This window comes from Prionailurus viverrinus, chromosome B4, assembly GCF_022837055.1.
Source record: "Prionailurus viverrinus isolate Anna chromosome B4, UM_Priviv_1.0, whole genome shotgun sequence".
Lineage (NCBI taxonomy): Eukaryota > Metazoa > Chordata > Mammalia > Carnivora > Felidae > Prionailurus > Prionailurus viverrinus.
Genome location: NC_062567.1, coordinates 61897683 through 61925160, shown reverse-complemented (window position 1 = coordinate 61925160; position 27478 = coordinate 61897683). Strand labels below are relative to the sequence as shown.

At 38.0% G+C, this 27478-nt stretch overlaps 1 protein-coding gene across 15 annotated transcripts in view; it reads right to left on the bottom strand.

Annotated features, from left to right (window-relative positions):
• Positions 1 to 27478, bottom strand: part of FGD4 (FYVE, RhoGEF and PH domain containing 4) — a 241470-nt gene that overhangs the window by 53991 nt on the left and 160001 nt on the right. For 13 of the 15 annotated variants that reach the window (XR_007153924.1, XM_047866421.1, XM_047866422.1 and 10 more), the window contains 5 exons: positions 11124 to 11213; positions 9002 to 9147; positions 8210 to 8366; positions 2445 to 2583; positions 102 to 160 (listed from right to left, as the gene is read on the bottom strand). Coding sequence is in view for 14 of the 15 variants with exons in the window: in XM_047866421.1 (XP_047722377.1) it covers positions 102 to 160; positions 2445 to 2583; positions 8210 to 8366; positions 9002 to 9147; positions 11124 to 11213 (591 nt within the window). In the remaining variant the exon portion in view is untranslated. Of the gene's footprint in view, positions 1 to 101; positions 161 to 2444; positions 2584 to 8209; positions 8367 to 9001; positions 9148 to 9624; positions 9930 to 11123; positions 11214 to 25724; positions 25874 to 27478 lie in introns of those variants that run through there. The other 2 variants (XM_047866433.1, XM_047866434.1) reach the window with 2 other exon arrangements.

Genomic DNA, 27478 nt, shown 5'->3' with positions numbered 1-27478 from the left:
CTTTACCAATTCATTTTGGTCCGAACCTACAGATAACATTAGGCTATATTATTGACAATTATCTAACTAGAAGATTTCCAACTCCTTTGAAAATTACTTACCATTTTTCTTATTGCACTATTAGAATGGCTTGCTGCCGTAGATATAATCTCAAGTGATTCTAAATGGGGAAAAAGAAAAGTAAATAAATGTATTTTGTCATTACTACGCTACTAGATAGTTGAATAACGTAACGTTATAGTAAGAAGAAACCTGAGACTGTACATCTGACACCAAAAGCAGGGGCAATTTCCATTTACAAAATGAATACTTTCAGAACTTCATTTCTGAGCAGATTATTTGGAACTTGAAGGATACTTCCTCGTAAATAATCATACACATTTTTATATATGACCCAGATAACGGACCTTCAAAATTAACAATTACCATGTACACTAGATTGGCATAAGGCACTTCGCCAGATGCTTTCAATATATATTACGTCACTTAACTCTTCCACAACCTTGAATGGAGAGTCTGTTAGCTCCACTCGGCAGATGAAAGGAATGGCGAGTGATGTGGCTTGGCCAAGGTCACACAACTATGATACTGTAGGGACACACTGGAACCTACATCTTCTGATTCAATGTCCTACAACATTTCAGCAGTACTATTTTATTAGTTTTATAAGCAAATTAACCACCACACATAACCAACTTTCTTTGGTGAAACATATTCACAGTTCTATTCTTGGTTGGGCAAAGGGGAATCAGCTGATGACAATGCTGAAGGAAGGCTCTGCTGCGGAGGCAGTGGGAGAGGTGGGAACAGGAGCCGTCTGGTGTGGGGAAGGTAGGAGCCCCAGTGCTGCTGGGGAAGGGCTCTGGAGGCTGAGGCCTCCTGGAGGATCAATCCCAGGGAATGCCCTCAATCCTAAATCATGTCCTGCTCTTTCTTTTTTATCTTAGGAATACCACAGCCTGCTTAATTCTGTTACCACAACAACCTCATTACTTCTGGACCCAATTCTCTTCTTTGTTCCGTGGCTGAACAGAATGCACTTTTGTTGCTTTCTCCTCTCTTTTGGGTCTCTAAAAGCACTTCTGTGATTTCCTTACGATATTAGTTTAAGGAGCAATGGGAAAGCAAAGAGAGAAATAAAATGCCCTACAATGTTGCTAACGGTCTCATTTTTGACCCTGCCACCTTAGGGCAAGTCTAAGTCTTTGAGTTTAGAAGATACTGCATTTTTATTTAGATTTTGGAAAACAATCCTGATTGGGGAATGCTGTGCATGTCACACAGGCTCCAAGGTAGAGGGAAACAAAATAAAATAGCCTGGGATCAGCAGTTTGAGGAAGAGTAGCAGTAATCCCACCCTTAGTCCTACCACTAATTCTGTCGCCAAAACCAACCACTTAGCCCAGAGGAGTGTGAAGTGGGCATGAAGTGGAAAACAGAAGAAGTCAAGTCAGGATAATTCTAAACCGTAAAGGGAGAAAGGGAAGAAGAGAAGTTCCTGTGGTCACTGACTCACTTGGATGGCAGGAGAAATGCATCAGAGAAAGCCTGTGTTCAAAAAAAGACCCAGGTGCCGAGACCAAAGATTGTGTTCTGTGTTCTCATCTCTTGCCAGGGTTCATTTATAATAAAGACAAGCAATTATTAGCAAAGTACCAATGTTTCAAGATTGTACAGCAGCACTGTTGGTACTTGACACTAAGCCATCCCTATCTCTTAAATTTTCATTCTTCCCTTCAGTTACCTGATTTTTTTTTTAATTAAAAAAATTTTTTTTCAAGTAAGCTATACACCCAACGGGGGACTTGAACTCATGATCCCTAGATCGAGAGTTGCATGCTTTGATTTTTTGAAAGAATCTGAGAAAGCTAAAGTATTGAAACTCCTGAGTCTTAAAAAAAAAAATCATTCATTAGGAACCAGTGAAAAAATAAAAGGCAACTGGAGGAATAGGAATGAAGTTTTCCTGAGAAAATGTTAACTGACACTAAAAAGCATTACTTTCTCTTCTCTTCCAGGGTAGGTAGAGCCAAGTTGGCTTAGGTTATTTTTACACAGTAAATGTCATGTTAGCTTTCTTGGTATGTATCAACCTATCTAATTAACCAGCAGCACCAGTAATTCTGAACGGTTGTATTCTTTCTGTGAGAAGGTAATTGTGTATTGCTATTCCAGATGTCTCTAGGACTACTGTTTCAGATTTCTGAGTTAATAATTAACATGAAATCAGCATGAGAAATGTGATTTGCCTTTCTCTAAACCTGGGATCTGGGCTCAGAAGTGCTTGCCTAATTGAGCTGTTGATGACAATTTCCGATGAGGCTATTTTTTGGCAGCAATATCTTACTAAGTTGGCTGTGAGACCTATCTCTCTCTTTAACCACAAGCCTTCCTGGCCACTTGATTACCCCAGAGCAGAAAGGGGGTGGGGGAGGAGCATTTACTTTTAGCATCGTTCCAGTCTGGAGAGTCAGGGGGCAACTTCCTTAGGTAGTCCTTGAGGAGCATCTCATACCGGGGGATCCGCTGAACAGGTTCTAGCATGTGGTGCTGCAAAGTCAAGCTCCCGCACACCTTCTGTCTCTATAATGAGAGAGGTTTTTTAAAGAAAGATTTAAAAATTAAGTTGGCCAATCTAAAAACGGTCATACGGAACTTTAATCGTGGACAGGATTTCCCTACAAAGCGTGCTCTGTGGATCACCTGCATTAGATTGATCTAAGGCACTATTAAAATGCAAATTCTGAACCCCACCCCAATAATGAAACCACAATCTTTGAGGCTCAGGCCTGGGAAGATGCATTTGAAAACACCCCAGTTTCTTACACCATGGAAGTTTGAGGCCCACCAAACTAGAGTAAGAACAGAAAGAAAAATCAAGCAGAATTTTAAGGAAGAAAATTCTCAGATTGCTGGCAACCACTTAAATCAGTCACTAGAAAGGTTTGTGTGGTCACATTATTGAATCAGATTCCAGAGATTTTTAAAAGATGCATGTATTTAATGAGGTTCACTAGGCCCAACTGCGTTAAATGACTTTGGACTCAGCAGAAACTGTTTAATATCAAGGCTACCATAAATGTCATTTCCTTTGAACTTAAAGACTCCACAAAGAAGAATGACAAGATCTGAGTGTCTTAGTATCTGTCACAAAATTTTAATTTTTCATTAGGTCATGGCAGTCTTTTCCATTAGAAACTGAACTCTGTAAATAGGTCTCCTTTTCTTACAGCAAAATTGAGTCTATATAGCCTTTGCTTTCAATAAGCTGTTAAGACAGGGAAAAGATTACTTGAAAAATAAGACATGTTCTTGTTCATATTAAACAAACCAGGAATCCAATTAAAATAGTTATTAGACTCTTACTATGATCAAGGCACTGCAGGGTATAAAAGTTGTCTTAAGACATGATGTTTGCATTCAAAGCAAACAAGAAACTAAAGCATTCACAGACAAGAGAACATTCAACATGAACTCCGATAAGGACAGCTGCTGGAGCAAAGGGAAGTGAAGACCAGGGTCGAAGGGCAGGAAGAGGGACCTTGGAGGACAACAGTCAGGCATGAAACATGTTGAGTTTTGTTGGCAATAAGATATGTACGGGGAAACAGGGGTTGAGGAAGAACAGGTAATCTGGGGTAATTAAGTCAAGGTGAATTATTTAGACTTGCTTCATCTACTGCAGGTTTTCGTGTAGGAGAGCAATAGCATTAGATTTGAGATGTGTTAACATTAACTTACTGCAGTGTGACTTAACCTACTGCAGTGGGGAGATGAGGGGATATTAGTTTGGAAGGGATTATTGTAGACCAGGAAAAAAGTATCGAGTCTGAAATCACCATGGAAGCTGAGGAAATCATAACTTTACTTAATAAAGCGTAGAATATTAATGTTATAAGTTTAGTCATCTCATTTGATTTTCTCCAAGCCTATAATATATAATATTATAGATCTATGAAATATAGAAAATATTACCGACCCCCACATTTTTACATGAAGAAACCGTGGCTCAGAGAAGTTAAAGTCATCTAAGGTCCCATGACTAAGTGGCAAACTAGAATCCTAAACTCAGTTGATTCCTAGTCCACTACTCTTTTCAACACCTCAACAATGCCTCATACTAGGGAGAAGACTGATATTTCAGAGATAGAACTTTAAAGATCTCATAAAACAGTAATGGCCACTATCACCACCATCATTTAGTGAACACTTACTATGCAGTAAACATACTAAACATCTTCAGTGTACTGCTTCACAGGCAAATTAATGCACAGAGAATGAGGAAAAGTGACGAAAGATAAAGTTAACTTATCAAACTCTGGTGAACGAGAAAATATTTGTTCTAATAATCACATAACCACAAGCTACTCTGTATAAGGCACAAAAAATCAAGATGGAAAAAGTACTTGGGCGCTAAAGGCAGGAATGGAACATGTTGACTTTGTTTTGATAGCAAAATGTTGATACCGAGTTGTGTAACCAGCATTCAACAAGGTGCAATGACAGTTTAGAGGCAGGAAACAGACTAGAAAAATGACCCTACAGGCATCTGTAGGACATGATGGTTAAAGCCTCAGGAACATGTGACATCACAGAGGGTGTGAAGGTTGAAAAGAATGTGAAGGGCCACATTCTTGTACTCTGTCCACATTTCAGTATAAGTAAAAGGGGCTAGTAAAAGAATCAAAGGAGCCAGTATTCAGAAAGGTAGATGAGTGCTTAATGATGAGAGAAGAAAAAGAAAGAGTAAATGGGAAGAGGCAGGACTTTTGGTTATGGCTGAGAGAGCAGACTAGCAAAATCCCCCCTGGAAAACGCAACTAGAAAGGGGGATAAAACTGATAAAACGACCATTTTGGTACTTTGGAAACTGATGAAAGGCATAGAACGATCTGAAAAGTATTTATGCTTTGAAAATTGTTGACCTTTGGGTAAGAGCAGTGAGAATCTGTGGCATTCTAGCCTGAGGCCGTACCCATTCCTCCCCTAACAAAGGAAGTTTCAATGACCAAAAGGTTCAGCAGGGGTGGGACTGGCAGTGTCTCTGCTAAAGTTCAAGAGGGCTCATATTATTAGATTTGGAATGGTGGGCGAGGCACACATCCAGGAACACTGTTGGTGAAAGTGAATAGTTCTGAGGTGGGCAAGTGGAGAAGACCAATGGCTTCACTGGGCTGAAGCTGTGGTTGTGTGTTGGGGAAGGGGAGCAGACAATAATTTTCTTGGCTGAGGCTCTGTAGATGATCAGCAGAGACTGAAGACAGCTTGACTCAGCACAGTCTCCTGGCCACCCTGAGGCTGTGAACTCGTCCTGAGGAGATGTAAAAGGGTCCAGTGGACTTGAAAATGGTCAGATCGGGGCGCCTGGGTGGCGCAGTCGGTTAAGCGTCCGACTTCAACCAGGTCACGATCTCGCGGTCCAGGAGTTCGAGCCCCGCGTCGGGCTCTGGGCTGATGGCTCAGAGCCTGGAGCCTGTTTCCAATTCTGTGTCTCCCTCTCTCTCTGCCCCTCCCCCGTTCATGCTCTGTCTCTCTCTGTCCCAAAAATAAATAAACGTTGAAAAAAAAAATTAAAAAGAAAAAGAAAATGGTCAGATCTTTAAATGTGCTCCCCTATGCATAGACAGGTCCATCAGCAGAGGACAGAAGCGTACTGGCTCTAGATAGTTAATCATCTCTGTTCAGTAACTGTTTGACTCCTAACCTACACAGACATAGGGGTAATCCCTACAAAACTGGGATCACATACACACACATGAATATTAAACAAAAAAACTGGATAGAGACATTGGCAACAGCATACCAGAAGAGAGACAGATTTTATAGATTTAGTATAAGCAAGTTACTAAACAAACGAAAGTAACCAAAGCCACTTTCAGTGGGGGAAAGCAAAATCTGGAGTTGCTACAATAGGTTATCTAAAATGTCCAGTATTCAACAACAACAACAAAAAAGAGACATTCAGAGAATAAACTGTTACCTATACTGAAGAAAAAAGGCAATCAAAAGAAACTGTCTCTGAACACAGATACTGGATATGGGCGACAAAGACTTCAGCGTAGCTATTATAAAAACATTCAAAGAATTAAAGGAAATTGTAGTTGAAAAACATGAAAAGTGTAACAATAATGAATGCACAAATAGCAATTTTCAAGGAGGAAACAGGTGTTATAAAAAGAACCAATGGAAATTCTGGAGTTGAACCATACAATAGCCGGGATGAAAAATGCACTGCAAGGACTCAACAGCAGATTCCAGATGGCAGAAGAAAAAATCAGAGTGCCTGGGTAGCTCAGTCAGTTGAGTACCAGACTTTGGCTCAGGTCATGATCTCATGCATCAGGCTTGCTGCTGTCAGCACACAGCCTGGTTCGGATCCTCTACCCCTGTCTCTCTGTCCCTCCGCTGCTCACTCTCACTGTCTCTCTCAAAAATAAATATTAAAAAAAAGAAAAAAAAGAAAAAAATGAATTCAAAGAAAGATTAATAGAAATTATACAATCCGGAGAACAGAAAAAAGACTGAAGAAAAATGAATAGTCTCAGAAACTTGTAGAATAACATCAAGAACACCAACATATGTGTACTTGGAGCAAATTATTTGAAGAAATAATGGCTGAAAACTTCTCAAATTAATTAAAAAAAAAACCCTACACATCCCAGAAATTCAATCCTAAGCAAGATAAATATAGAAAGATTTACATTAGATACATACTGTTGAAAAAAAAAACCAAAGAGATAAATTTGAAAATAGCAAGAGAAAAGCAATTCAGCACATACAGGAAATAATACAATTAATAACTTCCCATATGAAACAACAGAGGACAGAGTACAGTGAATGACATTCATTTTGCTGAAAGAAAAAAAAAAAACCTATTAACCCAGATTCTGTATCTAGCAACACTATCAATTCAGTAGTGAAGAAAAAAATAAAGATTTCCCCAAAAAAAGACCAAGAAAATTTGTTACTATCCAATCTCTGCCTTGTAAGAAACATTTATCACTCTTCTTTTAAAAATTTTAGTTTATTTATTTTTGAGATACAGAGAGTGTGTGTGTGAGCAGTGGAGGGGCGGGGGTGGGGGGGGGGGGTGGGCACAGAATCCAAAGCAGCCTCCAGGCTCTGAGTTGTCAGCACAGAGCCCGATGTGGGGCTCAAACTCACAAACCATGAGATCATGACCTGAGCCGAAGTTGGATGCTTAACTGACTGAGCCACCCAGGTAACCCAAAACATTTAACACCCTTTGTAGAAAGGAACTTACTCTAGAAATGGTAAATATATGGGTTAATAATTTTTTTTGGTACATTTTTTCTTATATCCTCTCTTCTTTCAAAGATACAAAATTATATAAAATAATAATTATATCACTGTATTATTGAATTTAAAACCTATATAAAAGGTAATGTATATGATACTTAAAGCATGGAGCATGGAGGAACTGAGCTACGATGGAGCAAAATGCCTGTATTTTATTAGAATTAATATTAGCATTAACCTCAAGTAGATTGTGGTAAATTAAGATGCATATTATAATTCCTCCAACAAACAGTAGGAAAAAAACATTTAAAATTTAGAGGAATTAAAATGGTAAATAAAAAATATTTGTATAGCACAAAAGAAAGCAGAGAAAGAGCAGCAGAATCCTCACCCCAAGGACCTTATGTGATCTCAAGAATTCCTTTTCAACATTTAAACTATCAAGTTATTAACACCTTTGACTAGAGAATCAAATAGAAATCACTATGGAGTTATCTAAAATATGTTATCCAGGTTTGGCACAACTGAAAAAAAGTCAGGACACATATGTAAAGTCACACACACACACACACACACACACACAGAGAATAATAATGTCTGCAAAATGTCAGGTTTATGGCAATCATTTTTTATATTCATTGCATCATCTCAACCGCGGAAAGAAAGCAAGAGAGTCACAGACCCGAATGGGAAATCACTTTGTAAATCCATGTGAATCTTTATAAAAGCTACACTCTCCTGGTCTCAAAAGCAAATGGAGAATTTACTGCTCAGCGCATGGCATGTGCTCGATAAATACATTAATTCTGCATAGATGATTTTTACATCATTCAGAATAACATGGAATTTGGTGGTCTCAGACAGATGTCTCAATATAAACTTTAGATCTAGAAGACCTTATGATTTATATAGGAAAATAATTCATAGCCTTGAACAAGAGTCCAATTACCTGAATTTCTTCAACTACTGATTTGAACTGGGGGATACGCTCTGTCATGTTTTTAACCAATTCCATTGCATTATCAAATCCTTTCACATATTCTCCATACATCTTAAGGAATGGTGCCAATTTCTGAAGGATGTCACCAATTCTAGGGGTAGTTTCCCTGTATAAAATACAGAAACAAGTCATTAAGATTTCTTATAGAATAAGTGAATTAATAGGATTTCAAATGAAGTGATCACTGTGTATACACATTCTTTGCTTGATCAGATCCACCTTGCTATGAGATTGGTAGAGAATAAAGCAGCGCCTTTTTTTTTAAAGTTTATTTTTGAGAGAAAGAGCACGAGTGGGGGAGGAGGACAGAAAGATGGAGACAGAATCTGAAGGGGGCTCCACGCTCTGAGCTGTCAGCACAGAGCCCAATGTGGGGCTTGAACTCACAAACTGTGAGATCATGAGCTGAGCCAAAGTTGGACGCTTAACCGACTGAGCCACCCAGGCGTCCCTGAAGCAGGACCTTTTTAAAGGGACTTTAGGAATGAAAAACTATGGAGTTTTTAAAGCTCCAGATTACCCTGGAATCTTGTCTCCACTAATTAAAAGATAGTTTAGAGAGCAGAGATGAAATCCTTTTAAACCAAAGCTAAAAATGTACCACAACTTCTTTACCATACAAATTTAACACAGATGTTTGGCTATAGCTCTGTGTAGCATTGTTGTTTCCATTTATAAGCAAATAACACAGCATCTAATATGACTGCCTTAGACAAATCGTTGGCCATCTATTCCTCTTACCATTCTTGCATTCGTTTTTCCAGCTCTGGCAATAGGAATTTACTATGGAAGACATTTATTGATGAAATATTAGAAAAGATTTTATTCACCATCTCTGCTGAAAATGAGCCTCGATTTGCTTCTTCCAATAATTTGCAGTAAAATACCTGAATAAGAGAATAAAGCAAACGTTACTTCAAATTTACTGGTTAACCACCTAGCACTGGGCTAGGCATAGTGGGCTCTTAGTAACTTATTGAATGAAAAAGTTCATGAATCAAGAAATCAATCATTTTTGAAATGGATGAGTATATGCTTTGATTGAGAAGAACCAGGAGTTAGAATTAGAAAAGTTGACTCTAACTTAGGCTCTCCCTCCGTTTTGGAGATATTAACCTCTTCTACGCCAGAAAATTTCCAATTGAGGTAAAAGGATTTACTTCTATCTATAAGTAGAGTTAGACATGGAAGGAAAATTTTATCTAAATTAATAATTTTTGGTGGTATTTTTCACTCTTCTTTATGTTTTGAATGACTTTGACAGTATTGCCCTTTATTGTAATTTGTGGGCCTAAATTTCACTTTCCCTATTAAACTGTCTGCCCCCTTGGGAAGGGAGGCCATCATAATTTAGTTCCCACAGAAGAACAGGTGCTTAATATCTGGCCAGTGGATGAATAAAAGAATATTTCAGTTCACAGATGTTTACTTGCTTTTTAGTAAGTAATAATGCAAGATAACTTAAACACTTATAAAAGGGTACAAAGATCTCCTGTACATAACAATGGTATCTTAAAGACACTTTTTAAAAAACTGCACTCTTAGCTATTCTCCACTATGGCTACTATACCTCTTAATTGCCATTCTGTTAAATGTAGGCAGAAGGAAGTCTGTTCCTTCAAATGTCCAGATGGTTGTTAATTTTCTAAATTCACCTCCACTGCATTTTCTTGGGAGGCAAAAAGAACACAAAATCATGTCCTTAGAGACTCCAACAGATAGGATATTTTAAGTAATTAAGACTCTAAAATTCTAAAAAGGTCAGCAACAGTAGCTGACAAGCTAATATGGCTAAAATAACAAAAAAGAATGAAGACAAAAAAAACCACAAAACTTGTAAGAGGAAAAGACATGTCTCCACAATAGGAATACTTAACGTTTCTGGTCTGTATTCCCCTGAGGGGAAATTGTTTCAAACATACAAACACATGAATTGACTGACTTACAGTGAAATTCTTTGGAAAGTGAGTGTTTAAGACACAAACTCATTATTTCAAAGGACAGAAGCCTCAATGTGGCCCCTTAGGGCTCATCTGACAGAGCCATAGTCCACTCTAGGAACCAATGATAAGGAGGCATACCCAGGATGGCCTGTTCCCATGAAGTTCCAGTTTTCCAATGGCAGAAGTGAGATAATTCTTCTTATAGTTAGTACTCAAACATGGCAACTTTCTCTTCTAATAAGAGGGGTCTATATGAGCAATTTACCAGTTATCTTGTTCTTTTATCACTAAAACAATATTAAGAAGACTTAATAATTTTTAAGCGATTCTTTGTAATGTATATTTAAAATGATACTCAAGGCCCCAACATGACGAAAGTACAAAATGTGATAAAGTACTCTGAATGCCATTTCTAACAAATATTGACTGTGCAACTTTACACCAGGCACTATATTAGATGTCTCCTACAAGCTTGAACAAGTGAACGCTCAAAATGCCTTCTGGCCCTATTACTCCATCAATTCAGATGACTCACATGGGTCTGAACAGCACATGAGACAAACAGAATCAATGACATATTCATGCAGGCATTAGAATCACCAATCTCTTATTTAGATTATAATGGGAACATGGCTCTAGGATCATAATAAATGGTCACGAAACAGACTAGTGTTTAGGGATGAAAGATAAAGGCATTTTGTGACTCATACAGAGAGTCCTTGAATCTGCTTTTTATGAACTGAAAAACCTTTATGTCTAGTGCATTCACTGACAAAGCTAAAAATCCTAAAGATTTCCTTGAAGAAAAAGCTTTCACTGGCAAAAAACAGTTTTGCCCATCCAGTAGTTTCTAAAGCCCCTTTACTAAAAATGATATATAATGCCAAAAAATAAAATAATCCTGAATGGGAAAATATTACCTTATCTAAGAGGTCAAGTCGGTTGACATAAGCTCTTTCTGTAAGCAAAAGTTCGTTGGCTATTTTGTGAAGTTTTTGTTCATTAGTTTCCTAAAAATAGAATAGATATCCACATATTAGGAAATAAAACTTAGACAAGACTTTTCAAGTAATAAACACCTTATCAAATGGTCAAAACAGTTTTCTCAAGCTTCTCAGCTACCCAATTCCTTTCAGCCATGAAGGACCACCCAACCAGAAATGAACAAAATTAAAAATAAGCATTCTGCTAGATTTAACCTATAACGACTTCTTTAGCTTCTGTCAAAATCAACAGTATCATCTATTTTGCCCTTGAAACACCTTTTATGTTTCTCAGACACTAAATTTGGCTCATTTTCTCCCTGTCTCTCTCAGGCTACTCTTCAGAAATGATTTCAACACTCTTTCAGATAATTTGTCTAATTATTAGCTCTATGCATCTAACTTTTTGCCTTTTAAAAAAAAACATTAGGAAAAATTTCAATCATATATGAGTAAAGAGTAAAATGAACCAGCAAATATCTATCAGTGAGATTCAGTAACTATCAACTCATTGTTAATATTGTTTCATCTATGCCCTCCTCCTCTCTCTACCCATATTATATTAAATTAAAAACAAACATTTTATTATTTCCTCAGTGTATGTTTACTTGGCCCCTAAATGTATTTGTAGAGCTTTGCTAGTTCTGTGAGAATGGGAACACTTTTTTTCTCGGTAACTTGGTAACCCTCCTGTCTAATACAGTGCTTCAATAAAATACTGGCGTTTGATAAAATATTGCTGAATAAATGAATGAGTAGCAATCACACATTCCTATTGTTGGACATTTATTACCACTCTGACATGCTGTCAATGTAAGACCAAACTCATTTTTTCAGGAAAGCCTCTATCCTATCACCTCCCAACTCCACCCCACTGGAACTTTACCAGCCTGGCAATGGTTCCATCCTTTTCCAGTCATCTGCCTTTGGTACCTTGAATCACTGTAAACGTAGCTCCCTGCCATAAAATCCAGCTGGCTACGAATGTCTACTCATACTATGTCTTTAGCAACCATCCCTTTAATTCTCATCACTGCCGCCTGGTTTTGCTCATACAGTATCTCAAACCCAGGCTAATCAAGAACTCCCATTTTGATGTGATTCTACTACTTTTTGGCTCTAACACACCTTGTATGAGGTTGTATAAGCAATCTTTCCAACTCTGCTTTGCCAAGATCATTCTACTTTCCATAGAAAGAAAACGTTTAACAGCCCTCCTTTCTTTTTTAAAATTTTTTTAAATGTTTATTTATTTATTTATTTATTTTTTTTATTAAAAATTTTTTTTTTCAACATTTATTTATTTTTGGGACAGAGAGAGACAGAGCATGAACGGGGGAGGGGCAGAGAGAGAGGGAGACACAGAATCGGAAACAGGCTCCAGGCTCTGAGCCATCAGCCCAGAGCCTGACGCGGGGCTCGAACTCACGGGCCGCGAGATCGTGACCTGGCTGAAGTCGGACGCTTAACCGACTGCGCCACCCAGGCGCCCCAAATGTTTATTTATTTTTGAGAGGGAGGAGAGAGCACACGTGTGTGAGTGGGGAGGGGCAGAGAGAGGAAGACACAGAATCTGAAGCAGGCTCCAGGCTCTGAGCTGTCAGCACAGAGCCTGATATGGGGCTCAAACCCACGAGACATGAGATCATGACCTAAGCCAAAGTTGGACACTTAACCGAATGAGTCACCCAGGTGCCCCAACAGTCCTCCTTTCACCAGTGGGATAACAGCCAGACTATGTATAATTCAGGGCTGTTCAAATCTCATCTCTACTCATTGTCTCAGACTTCTTTCCCATTGTATCTTTGCAGGCACCCTTCCCTCCAAACACATGAATCTAACCCACCATTATCCAAATATGTCCATGGTCATTCCCAAACCTTTTTTCTTTCCATCCTCTCTGCATGGCATATATTCTTGCTTTACGTCTCTCAGTATTGAAGACATACTTTTTTTGGGGGGATGGGCTGCTGAATTTTTTATTCCTTGTCCATGGAGCCTTCTTCAACTACCCAGAGCTCTTGAACTTGGTCCTATTAGAACTCATTTTCTATTTTATACATCTTTTTGTTGAGAAATTTCTACCTAGCTACTTTGCTGAAGTACCCTTTTCATTGTAGGCAAGTACGAAGCATAGTAAAGGTTTAGTAATAACTCTGCACCAAAGAAGAACAAAGCATATTTCAAACCAGTGCCTAGTTTGTGTAAAGGCTACATTTAAAACTGTGTATAAAATGCTATTATACTGTATAGCATGCTTCATCCTGTTCAACATATGAGGTTACCATGTTGCTTATTACAGTAGCACTGAAATAAAGTATTTTTATGTGAAGGCTTTAGGTAAAGTAACATAATACTGTTAAAATAATTTGTGGTCTCAAAAATAATGAAATAAAAACTATATTGTCATTAAATCCCGCAGCTAGCCAAGGTTTTGGTTAAACAATCAATTCAGGGTAAAGTACTAGCATTGTTGTCTGTCTGTTTGACATCCTTTCCCTCTATTTCTTAATGATATCCAGATTTGGTTAGTATATCTACCTTACTACTAGGTGGCCTTCCCTTTGGAGAAACTATCCTCATTCCCCAGATCAAAAGGTGGGCCTGAACTGGTGTAATAATCAAGAATATACAGTGATTGGTTCAAGAACCAATGAGAAATGAGGGAATATGCACTAGGACTTTCTACTCTTAAGGAAGAGCCATAGAAAAAGAAATTTCTCTTCCATGCTCCATGTCAATAAGGGTACCTGTAGACTTGAGTGCTATGGGCAGCCACCCCATAACCACAGAGATGAAGTTAATAAACTTCCCTATTATTTAAGCCAGGTTGAGCATTACTGGTGTTATTTGTGTTAGAAGCATCCTCATTAATATGGAAAACTGAAATACTATGAAACATGGGGTATATTCTGCACGACTGAAAAAGTCTCAAGTAATTTTTAAACAATTACTACTTATAGAGGAGAAAATAATGAGCTGAAAATGTGACTTCCAAACCTATAATAAGAGAACACAAATATGTAGTGAATATATAAGAAATATATCAACATTTCAGAGGAAGATAAATGTATATTCGACATACTCAAAAGAAATACTGACCTGCATCAATACTATAAGGCATTTGTGTTTTTGTAAGCCAGATTTATTGATATATGACTTACAGTAGTAAGGTTCACCCTTTTTTTTGGTGGATAGTTCTAAGTGTTTTGACAAATGATTAATATAATCATATCACTACCACAATGAAGATAAAGAACATTTCCACCAAAACTTAAGTCTCTATAGTCGGTCCCACCCCTCTCCTATTACCTGCTCCTGTTAATAATTAGATCTGTCCTTTTCCAGAAGGTTGTATAAATGGAATCACACAGTATGTGCCTTTTGAGTCTTGCTTCTTCCACTTCTCAAAATGCATTTGAGATACATCCATGATGTCATTAGTATTAGTGACTTGCTCTTTCCAAGACCTTTGTTTTATTCTAATAGTGGTACTGTATCTTTGTGACTCACTCACTTTCATATGTCCTGATTCTGGTTTTGACAAATACCTTTAAGGAAAACCATCCGGCAAAGTCTGTGCCATGATAAAATAATACATCCTTTATGAGTCAGAGAATTCATTAACCAACAAGTCAAACTGTCTATCATTGTCATGCAATGAAGTCACTCCTGAGGTCTTCCACATCCTACAGGATCTTAAATCAGAACTTATAATAAATGATCTTTTGCTGACTCTAAATCACACTTTAGCTGAATGTGGCAAATTGTGGGTATCCTGGTCATATTTTGCAAAATCCAAGGGAGAGACCAGCAGTTATTAGCAAAAGCTGTGTCCTTCCACACAGATGGTCTTCTAATGTTAGGTCCCTGACCTTGCCAAAACCAACACAAAGTTAAGCAAAAGTAAACTCGCTGACATTCGGTTTAATCACTTGCACACAGGTTTGTGAAAAGTTACTAAGGATTTTTGTGGTAGAGGTGAGGAAATCATGGACCCAAACAACAATGTTGCCATAAGAACAGCTAACGATTATTCACTGACTGCTTGTTATGCACCAGAGGCTGTTACAATTATTTTATATAAATTGACTAATCTTTACAGTAATTCTATAAAATAGGTACATTATTCCTGTTTTATTGGCAGCACACACATATAACAAAATAAAATTTCAAGGCTTGGAAAGGCCAGGTGACTTGCTCTAAGTCACACGGTTGAAAGGTAACTGAATCAGATTCCAATCATCTAAGAGAGCCTGGGCTTTTAAGTCACTGGTCAGTAAATCTTTGGCTCTCGCTCGAACTCTTCTCTGCAACAAACAACAAGACTATAAAAAGTGCCTGCAAGGGTTTTCCCTTCCCAATTTTCTTTTGACTAACAAAATACAAGCTATCCACTTAAAAATGAAATGTGGTATCTACTCTGCATTTTAATGTATATAATCTTTCTCTAATATAAATTCTATTTATGGCAGGCTTTTCAGCATTTTAGTAATAATCATCAGGTAAACGGGGCGCCTGGGTGGCTCAGTTGGTTAAGCGTCCGACTTCAGCTCAGGTCATGAGCTTGCAGTTCGTGAGTTCAAGCCCCGCGTCGGGCTCTGTGCTGACAGCTTAGAGCCTGGAGCCTGCTTCAAATTCTATGTCTCCCTCTCTCTCTGCTCCTCCCCTGCTCATGCTCTGTCTCTCCTTCAAAAAATAAATAAAAACATAAAAAAAATTAAAAAAATAATCATCAGGTATTGAAGATTCAGTCATATTTGATATAACGATATGATGGCTTCTAACTTTAAAAAAATTAGTTACTGAAACTCATCTATGAATTACATTTAAGGAGAAATACAGAATCTATCTGCATGCCAGGGGCTCTATTACTCTAGGAGATAGTTTTTTTTTTTTTAAGGTTTGTTTATTTATTTTTGAGTGGGGGGAGAAGGGGCAGAGAGAGAGGGAGGGAGAGACCGAATCCCAAGCAGGATCTATGCTATCAGCACACAGCCCGATGCGGGGCTCGAGCTCACAAACCATGAGATCATGACCTGAGCCAAAAAGTTGGGTGCTTCACTGACTGAGCCACCTAGGTGCTCCAAGACTTATGCTTAAATAACAGACAAAGTTGTTTTAAAATTGCTGGTACATTAGAGATGTAGGCTGGTATTTTTTTTAAATAAAAAGTTAAATAGGTAAAGTTAATGTTGTTTCTTATTATTTGCCACTTCAAAACTTATGTAACTGCTACTTTTGTGCTTAGCACTTCACTAAGTCATATATTCTTGTGATTCTTTGGAAAATAGTAATGGCTACACAATATTGATTTAATAAACAATCCTATTTGCCTCTACTGGAACCTAATACACAGGCTTGACTCTTTAAAAACAATCATAAATATGCTATTACAAAAGCATCTTACCTTTGATATTCCTCTATAATATAAAGATTTTTTTCACTTGTAAATGACACTATGTTCCTATGTTGAAAGCTGATTCTCAGAATATTGCCTCAAATAAAGATGCAATAGAGTACATCTGAACTACTGAAACTGAAAAGATAAAATACACACTTCTTACAGTAAGAGATTACACAATTTACTTTTCTCTGCTTCTTGCACTTGCTTAATGCACTTCCTAGGTTAGGACTGTGCACCTTCACACCCCCAGTGACCTTCCAGTAGAGAGCTGCTCCATTCTCACTAGGCTAGATTCAGCCTGGTCATTAGTCAGTGTGCCTGCTGGCTCATGAATGTGCTACACTGTCAGTTCTGCCTCCTCATTTACAGATGTCACCAGCTCCTACGGCTCTTTTCAGACCTTTTGGCACGACTCTTCCATATGGCAGGAGCCCCAGACAAAGAGCCCCCACGGCAGCTCACAGACTTCGTTTATTGGATAGGCAGAAAATGCTCATGTGGAGCCAGAGATTCATTCTTCAAAATCTTAGTACCATACGCACTGCCACATGTCTCAGAACCACCAAGCAGGGGAGCAGACATTTTGGAAAGAACTTCATAAAGGTTAATAAACAATTAGAGTTTCCTACAAGATGCTTTAAGGGCAAAAGCTTCAATTACATAAAAATGAACCAGATACCGACATCATGCTTTATTACTCTTCAACTATGCTTTTTAACTTTTCAGTACATGTTCTCATGATTTCATTTTAATCAGGAAGAATTTTTTTTCTAAACACATGGAATCAAAACTACTAAAAGTTCTTATAGTTTTTTTCATATATTCATTACAGGTTATATTTAAAGTAATATAAGTTATTGGGTTTCTTGGTCCTGGGAGTTTCTACCCATATTTGCTACCAATTAATTAAATTCTACCCTGCAGATGGAAGATGTAGCTTTATATGAATACATGTTTCTGCTTTCCCTGAAGTCCATTCTTTCATAACAAGATGAGTCAACTTAGGAAATTAACACTTGATTCTCTACCACAATTCATGAGCTGTATGAAAATTTTGATATGTCATTTTTAATGTCTTCCATGTGGCTCCAGGTGATAATTTAAAATTAGATCACAATAATATTTGAATGTTACATAACTATCCTATCATCTCAAAAAGCATCTTAAAATCTCTAACTTGTGTCAGACACCTTCATTCCAATAATCCATAATTCTATAGAGTTCTATAGATCCTTTCTTATTAATACTAAGGAACAGGGAAATCAAGGGAAGGTATCACAAGTGAGTGATAGTGACAGCCTTATTTATTGAGTATTTACTGTGTGCTAAGCACTAGCATGTGTTTCACATGAATTAGCTAATGGAATCCTCATAATACTCCTGGGAAGCAGGCATCATTATCCTTTCACTTTATAGATGAGGAAGTAGTGTCTTAATGAGGATGGGTAACCTGCCCCAAATCATATAGCTAAGTAAGTGACTCAGCCAGGATTCAAATCTACGTCTGTGAAAATAAAGTTCTTGCTTTGTCACAGCCTCGTAAGGAAGAGAACTCCCTGGGGATTTGCAGGACAAGAAAATGGAAAGGTAAGGGAATAAAACACAGATTCTGTGTTCAATGAAGATCATGTAATAATGCCATAATGAAGGCCATATGTTCTCAGGGAAGATTTGTAATCAGCAAGTAATTTATCACCAGGTTCACATTACAGGAAAAAGAATACCCACTACGACCCATGCACATTATTCCTTTGCCAGGGCTTCATTATAGAGTATCACAAGAATAAATAGTCTATTACCTTAGCATGATCCTTCAGGAAGCTTTGGGAGCAAAGTCCAAGCCTACTTTCTTTCTTTCTTTTTTTTTTTTTAAGATTTTATTTTTAAGTAATCCCTATACCTAATATGGAGCTGGAACTCACAACCCCAAGATCCAAAGTCACACGCTCTACTGCCTGAGCCAGCCAGGCACCCCCAAACCTACTTTTGACCCAGCGACAATGTTTTTCAATCCGATGTCCTCTATTCTATTTATTCAATTCTAAACAGGAGAACAGGTGACTGAGAGTTTAATCTGTAGGTTTACATTCTACCTTTTTGAGATAGGGTGGGAAAAGGGCAAAATAGAGCTCACACTGAGAAGGACAATTTAGTTACTTGCACAAGATCAGACAGGAAGTAAGTGGTAGCAAAGAGAGAACTCTGTTCTTCTTATATCCAATTTAGTATACATTAAATTGTCTTTTGCCTTTTGCAGAAATTAAAGATCATGCATCAGGAAGAATATATGCTCACAATCAATAACTGAATTAACCTACCTCAAATCTAGGCAGAGCATCAAAGTAATTAGGTCACTTATAAATATTTCTGATGATAATTCCCTGGAGTTAAAACCTTATGCATATAAATGAGTGCATTATGTGCTAATAACCTACTGGACTCAGAGGAGAGAAACAAACAAAATATAAGAAACCTGTGTTAAAAAGGAAGAGTCAGCCAAAATGCCCTCTGTGCCTCCCACAAAGGAGCATCTCACTTTAAAACAAACTGGTAGGTGCTGGGACACTCACTTGGCAGGATATACTAAACTCTGGATCTATTAAGGGACATTTCAGGTCATGTGTCTGTTTCCCTTGAATTACAAATGAGGAAACATGATTTTACTTTTATGCTTACTTAACATATATATAGCTCACATTACGTTTTAAGGCACTGTTCTAAATCCTCTACAACGATTTGATGATCTATATGCCTTGTAATAACCTTGTGAGGTAGGTTATTATTTCCATGTTGCAGATGAAGAAAACTAAGCTACAGAGAGCGTTAAGTGACCTGCTCGAGGTCCTACAACTGTAAGTGGCTAACCTGGGCTACAAACCTAGAGACTCTGGTCCTTGAGCCTGTCTTCCTGACTGGTTATTGTATATTGCTCTTTTTATTTTTATTTTATTTTTAAGCCACATATGATGACTGCTGTGTTTTTAAGATCTGACCTTTCCATTTCTCTCACACCCATGCCAAACAGCATCGTTAATATGCATCCTGACCTCTACGCACCTCACTTTCCCAAACCTCCTGGTTCATGTCAACATTCTATTAAGCCCCACCACTGACTGTTATCTTCTTGTTCTCTTGGCACTGCTGACTCGCAGACCGCGGCTCACTCCCACTGCCAGTTCCATCTTCTCTTTCTTGAGTTCCATGTCATTCAGCAACGCTGGGGAGACTGCTGATTGTGCCCACTACCCTTGACCTTGGCCCTCAGAATCTTAGTCACAAGTCACCACAAGAGCTTTCTCCACTGTCCTCAAGCTCCAAGCCCCATCCCTTGAGGCTGTACCTCTCTCACTGAGTTCCAGACTCCCTGACTTCTCAATTTATGCTAACAGGGAATTCATCCTCTTAGCCTTGCTCTGAATCTTGATTTAATCTTTGAGTTCCCTTTTTCCCTTGCCTCAAGATATCTTATGTAATGATCATTTATCTCAATCCTCTGTTTCAGCTGTTTCCTCTTTTATTTTCTGCAGTGCCTTGCACATAGTGTATGTGCAATATAAACATAGTCTGTTTAATTTGATTACCCAGGTTCTCTGAGCTAGTTTGCTATGATGTCCAATCCTCATAAGCTCACCAATAATCCTATGTTCCCCTCCCCCAAACCCTGTGATTCTCATAACATTGCTCTCTTTTCTTTTTCCTCTCACACAGCTATGTTCCCCTTTTGATTCTGTTTGTGCTCTCCAGGGCTCAGTCTTTGCCCTTCTTCCTGTTCCTGCACATTCTATTTTGGCAGTATTAATCACACCCTTATGTACATCCTCTTACATTCTTACCCTCTTTCCTGAGCTCCAGACCCACATTTCCACTTGCTAATTAATAGCTGCAAATGGATGTCCTGCAGGTGTCATAAACTCAGTAGTACAAAACTAACCTAATTAGCAAGTCTACTCCTTCCCATCATTCCAAACACAATTGCTTTCCTTCCTGTCTTCCACCTCAATTATTAACATGTTAGGAAACTAAGGCCTAGCAAATTATGTTAAAATACCATGCCTGAGGTCACCTAGCTGGTATGTGACGAAGATTGGGTTTGAAGTCATCTCTTTTAATTCTAATGTCTTTATCCTTAATCAATACACCATAAAACCTCCAGAGTATTCATTTTTTGAGTTTTATTTGAGTGGGGGAGGAGCAGAGAGAGAGGGAGAGAGCGCAAATTCCAAACAAGGGGGGCTCAAACTTACGAACCATGAGATCATGACCTGAGCCAAAGTCAGACTCTTAACCAACTGAGCCACCCAGGCGCCTCCAGAGTTTCCATTTTTGTCTTAGACGTCTTCATGAGGACAATCCACACATCTTTCAACTTCCGTATGTCTAAACCTATTTTTTTTTTTCCTCCAAATATGCCACTCCTTCTATTCTCTTGTAGTTCAGTAGGTGATACACCAACGGACACTTCACCCAAGCTAGGAGTTGAACATGACTCATTCCCTACCTCCATCAGAAGGTCCTTAGAAACCTCTCTTCCTTGTCCTAACCTTCTGCTGCATCTGTCCAGGACCTCATCCTCTCACACCTGGATTATTGTAGTTGCTTGCAAACTCTGCTCCATCTGTTTTCCTTTTATCTGACTCATTTTTTCTAAAACCCACAGATGTATAATCATGTCACTTCCATGCTTTAATTAAATGCCTCTGAGGCCACACAGTATTTGGCTTATGGAAAATTTGAAATAACACAGGAAAGCACCTATGTTTAATCCTACAAAACAGGATGCAGAATGACCACACATTAGGCTACTGAAATTGTTTTCTCCCAAAAATCAGCTCAGAAAAAAATAAGTTGGAATGTTAAATATCAAAGCAGCTCTCTCTGGGTAGTAGAACTATGAGTGATTTGTATTCTCTATGCTTTGCTGCATTTTCTTTATTACCTATGAGGATTGTTCATTGTTTTCAGGGGAGAAAAGATACAGGTTAGGCATACAAAACCGCCTGCAATTTGTCCCTAGCTTATGTTTTCTTTTTAAGCCTATCCTATTCTCACACTCAATTCTTTGGCCCTCTGGCCTCGAGGCCAGGAGTACCCACAAATTATGGTGGCCAGGAGTACCCACAACTATGACATCTATCCACTTGCCACTGCTTGTTTCCTATACTCTGCCTCTGCCTAGATAGAGCCACTCCTCCCTGCCTAACCCCATTCCCATCTATTCTGAACCAACCAGCAACCTCTCCTACTTTTCTTCAAGCTAAATGCAACTGCTTCTCAGGAGCCTGCCCCTCAATCAGCCCTTCCCCAGGCTCAGGTCATTCCTCGTCTGTGTTTTTGAAGTATGTGTTTATTGCACCATATCATGGTGATTTTTCTCTTATCTCTCTCCCCTGGGTAGACCAAGGCTTTGAAGGCAGGACGTGTACTCTTCACATCCTAGGTGTTTCTGGCACTTAGGACAGTAAGCCTGGCACAATGAGTTTGCAAATGGAACAGGTGTTTTTTTCAGATACAGGCTCTCTGAGGTTCATTTTTTCTCACCTCGCTTTCTTATACCTTTCCAATAGACTAAATGGAGTGGCTACAAAATAAAGAACTTTCCAAATTCACCATTCAGTTCTAAGTGAATAAGAAAAGTGATCCTCATATGGACTATCCATATGGTTAGTGGGACACCTTTTCTGTTATTCTACACATTGTTTTAAAACTCCAACAACTTCAGTGAGAACTTTCACTGTAATACTAGCAACAACAAAGACTGATTAGTGAAGCTGGATAATTCCTTTGCTTCTGCTGTCTTTCATATTCTTGGAATGAAAGCTGAGCTGGCAAGGGAAGAAATAGCTAAGAGTAACTTACTATTTGTCTTCAGGTCTAAGATGATCTCAACAGTTGTCGCCTCCAACCTTTACTTTTTTAAAAAGTGAAAAAAAAGAAACTCAAAGCCTTACAGAAAAAGGACTTAAAGCCCACCACAAGAAAGTGACAGCCAAGGTAAACATTATGTTTTAACTGCCAGAAAACTCTGATACCTCACATTACATCCTGCAAAATCAACAGTGTTAAGAGTTACAATTAAGTGAAATTAAAGGAGAAAAAGGAAAAGTGACTTAACTTGGATTACAGCATTGACATTCTACTTGCAATACTTCTGAATTTGATTCTCTGTCATTCTTTTCCTTAAGAGATGATTATCTTAATTTCTTTTGTGAGGAGCAGAGGGAGAAAGGGAGAAACAGACAGAGAGAGACAGAGACTGGGTGGGGGGGAGAGAGAGAGAATCTTAAGCAGGCTCCACGCTCAGCATGGAGTTCAACTTGGGGTTCGATCCCACAACCTTGGGATCATGACCTGAGCAGAAATCAAGAGTTGGGTTGGATGCTCAACCAACTAAGCCACCCAAGTGCCCCTGTCTTCTTAATTTTTATTTGAGTATGTTCAAAGGTTATAAACTCTCAAAGATTATGTTAAAATATAAGTAAAATGGTAATTAAAAAAAAAACTAGAAAGAAAATTTAAGTTTTTAAACAAAAATGTTTCTATAAATATCAATTCTCCATCAGTTCTATCAAATCTCTATCTTCATTAATTCCTCACTTTATTATATAATTTCTTTCATTTTTCATGAAATGAATGATTAACTTAAAATGTTTCTGTAATATTCTTGATAAAGCTATTACTAAATTTAAATACATTGCTTCTTTGAGTTTATGCTGCCAACAGGTATGTAATTTCTATCAACTTTAGTCTTTAAAAGGTCACATCTATGTGTTTATATTTGGTCTACAATATGAAATATAGAGGAAGGAAACACTGAATAAATCTCAGAAAGATCTATGAATACAACCTGTTAAAGTACATCTTGGATACTAACAGGCTCATGAAAACTATAAAGAGAGGTGTTTATTATTTGGCATAATCAATGACTGCATTCCACATTAGTGCATTTCAAATGAAGCTTACCCACCAAAGCACACAGATCTGAGGGAAAAAAAATAACCATTTTCAAACAAAATTCATTCTAAAATGTACTCATTGACCCATTTACCTGAGTCTCTTAATATAGCTTAAGCTATTTTTGATAACCCAAATTCATCATGCCAAATACTATTATAATACTGTCCACACCCTGCCCACTGTGCCCTCAGGTAGGCATGCCTTCACAGGCACACATGATATTCTTCTGCCCCTACCTTCCCTGTCATGTACAGGTTTTAAGGTTTCCTTATAACATATCCCCTTTAGTAGATTTCAGTTTTTTAATCTCATGTTATACATATCTAACTTTAATTGAAAGACACTGATAACACCTTGTGGGTAAGAGCTAAAGGTGTCACAAAGTACTCACAATTTTCCTTTAGTTCAGAGGTTTAAAAAAAACAACAATATGCCTACTTTGAGGTGTCTGGCTATATTTTAGATCACTGATGCTGCAAAAGTTTAAATATTGGAAAAGTATAGCTTTGCTCAAGTATGGTAGGGACAAGAGTTTCAATGAGGTAGGTATTCTTTATCTTTTATATGGTAAATGTAACAGTATTCTATATTCACCACTGAAGTGATTCTTGATCACAATACATTAGATATCAGTGAAAGTTACACAAGCTGAGACAATTTTCAAATAAGTTTTCATTATTAATAATACCTGTTCAAGAACTAATTTAATGTGGGGACACCTGGGTGGCTCAGTTGGTTAAGTGTCCAACTTCGGCTCATGTCATTATCTCACAGTTCGTGAGTTCAAGCCCCATGTTGGGCTCTGTGCTGACAGCTCAGAGCCTGGAGCCTCCTTCAGACTCTGTGTCTCCCTCTCTCTCTCCGCCCTTCCCCCACTCATTCATTCGTTCTCACTGTGTCTGTGTCTCACTGTGTTTTAATAAACATTAAAAAATTAAAAAAAGAGATCTAGTTTAATGTGTATCTACTTTCCTGAACTATCTTTGTGATTCTATTCTTCTCCTACCCCACCATCCCCCAATCCCTCCTGCTCTCATTCTTGGTGGGCATTTAAGAAATACTCATTAAATTTAATACTGGTTATGGGCGCCTAGGTGGCTCTGTGGGTTAGGTGACCGACTTCAGCTCAGGTCATGATCTCACAGTTTGTGGGTTCAAGACCCACTTCAGGCTCTGTGCTGACAGCTCAGAGCCTGGAGCCTGCTTCAGATTCTGGGTCTCCCCCTCACTCTGCCCCTCCCCGGCTCGCACTCTGCCTCTCTCTCTCTCTCCTTCAAAAGTAAATAATAACCATTAAAAAAAATTAATACTGGTTCAAATGAAACTTATTTAAGACTTCTGATTTAAGTCTCTACATCGAATTATATAGAGACTGAAGTAATTTTTTTTCAGTTGTCTGCAGAGTGAAATTCAAAGTATTCCATAGTATCTTAGACGTTCAACACACCAGGCAGTTCAAGAAGCAGCTGACAATATGGGGGGGATGGATATACTAACAAAGAAATATACCTATTAAAAACAGCATAGAATTATTATTACATTATCACTGAAAAGGGCCTTAAGATCACATCCAGTTTATATCCTTTAACTACAGGCACAAATAATTTAATTGATTTGTTTGAGGTCATATCACTAGTTAGTGGACAAGTCAGAAGAAGCATCAAGATTTCCTGGTTCCAATGGTTCCACTATATACTATTTTTTTTTTAACATTTCTTTTTGTTTGTTTTTAACTGTGGCAAAATATATATAACATAAAATTTACCACCTTAACATTACTAATATTTATGTTTGCATATTTGAACCAATGCAATATAACAGACACCAGAGCAGCAAAGGAGAACATATTATCACCACATATATATTAAATCCTAATGCTCCCCTTTAGATGAGAGACACATGTAGTGTTTGTAGCAATAGCTCTGCAGAGAAGATGTCATTTTTCTTCCCACACATAGCATGTGCCATCTACTACTTACATTCCCACTTAGGAGAAAGGCCAGCTGTACTATTGCGTTCTGCTAGTTTAGTAAGAAAGCCCTATTAATTCTTTCCCAAACCAAATTAAGACTCATCAATGAGAATGTACAGATAATAATATAGAACAGGAAAAAAAAAAGTAGTACCCAGCAACCACAGGCATTACCAATCAAAATATTAATAAGAATAGTTCTTACTGTTTTATAAATGCTTGCTGGTGGCATCATTCCAACTATAAAAGGACAAATGAGGAGTCTTGAGTTCTCGATTCTACCCTTCTCTTCTGTTCACCATGGTTCAAGCACAGAGACACTAAAATCTATGACCACATCAAGATGTAGTGAAGAGATTCATTTTGCAATGTCCTGTTTCTTTACTGTTTCAGATAATGTTACCAAGTATGACTCACTTTTCTCCTACCCACTTCCTTATTTAAACTTTCCCTGCTTGAGAGTCAGCATTTAAAATTAATTCACTAACTGGAAGAAAATAAGCCACTGGCTTTTTGTCTATTTGGGATCTTTTTCAGGGTTGGTGAAAACTGTACCATACTGTGGATTTCATTTTAGTTAAAGTTCTAAAAACATCAATCAATCACTTTTTACTCTGATATTTTACTATCAGTCAGTCCTTTTGAATTTCTGCCTAATGCTAATGCCACTTAAGGCACAGCACCATAAACAATCCTAAATAGAGGGGCACCTGGGTGGCTCAGTCAGGTGAGTGTCCAACTCTGGATTTCAGCTCGGGTCATGATCTTGCATTTCGTGGGTTCAAGTCCCATGTCGGGCTCTGTGCTGACAGTGTGGAATCTGCTTGGGATTCTCTCTCCCTCTCCTACCCCTTTCCCTGCTTGCGCATGTACTCTCTCTTTCTCTCTCTCTCTCAAAAATAAATAAACATTAAAAAAAAATTTTTTTTTAATGTTTATTTTTGAGAGAGAGTGCACAAGAGCACGTGCGGGCAGAGGTGGGGCAGAGAGAGGGAGATACAGAATCTGAAACAGGTTCCAGGCTCCGAGCTGTCAGCAGAGAGCTGGATGCGGGGCCCGAACTCATGGACCGTGAGATCATGACCTGAGCTCAAGTTGGACACTTAACCTGAGACACCCAGGTGTCCTAAAATTAATAAACTTTAAAAAATCCTAAATATTAGATTTAGGACTTGGATTTGTCATTTACAGATTTTCCTATAATTGTCAAATTTTCAATTCTCAACTCTCCCACACAGATTGTTATTTATAATCAAAAAGAGACTGAGCAATGGGAACTTTTTTTGTCCTTGGAGACAAAAACAAACTTTCTATTCTAGGGAACTGTATGATGATGCTTATAGTGCACCTTTGACCCAAGAAATTCCAAGTACTGTGTAAAGGCCATATTTATTAATCTCTTCAAAGCACTATATTGACATGAATAAAGAATACAAATGCAATGCTCTTGTTATAAGAATTGTATCAAAGCTTCTGCTATAGCACAAGTAAATTATGAATGTATGTCACCAGCAAATCAGCTCCTTGTAAGCTTAGATTTTGCACACAGGCAGAAATGCCATTCAAGCAGTTCACTGAACTGCAGCCCTCTTTAGAAAGGATGTGAACTTCCATTTTGCCACAGCCTCACCTCTCTCTAGTACATTACTTATGGATGCCGTATTCATTGACATTTCCTGCATCCAGGCACTTAAGTTTGTGATTTCTTGCATCAGGGACACAGTACTGGCCTGTAAGTCAGAACACCAAGAGGTCCAGGCTATTGTTGTGACCCCAGAGAATCACATCAACTTTCTGGAAGTGATTTCTAGAACTGTTTCTACTTCTATAAATGAATTGCTGAACTAAGATGATCTTTAAAGATCATCTTTAAATCCAAGATTAAGTCAATTGTTTTAAAACCATACTAGTTAGAAAAAATTTTTAAATTAGAAGCCTGGAAAGAGTTATGGTTATAAT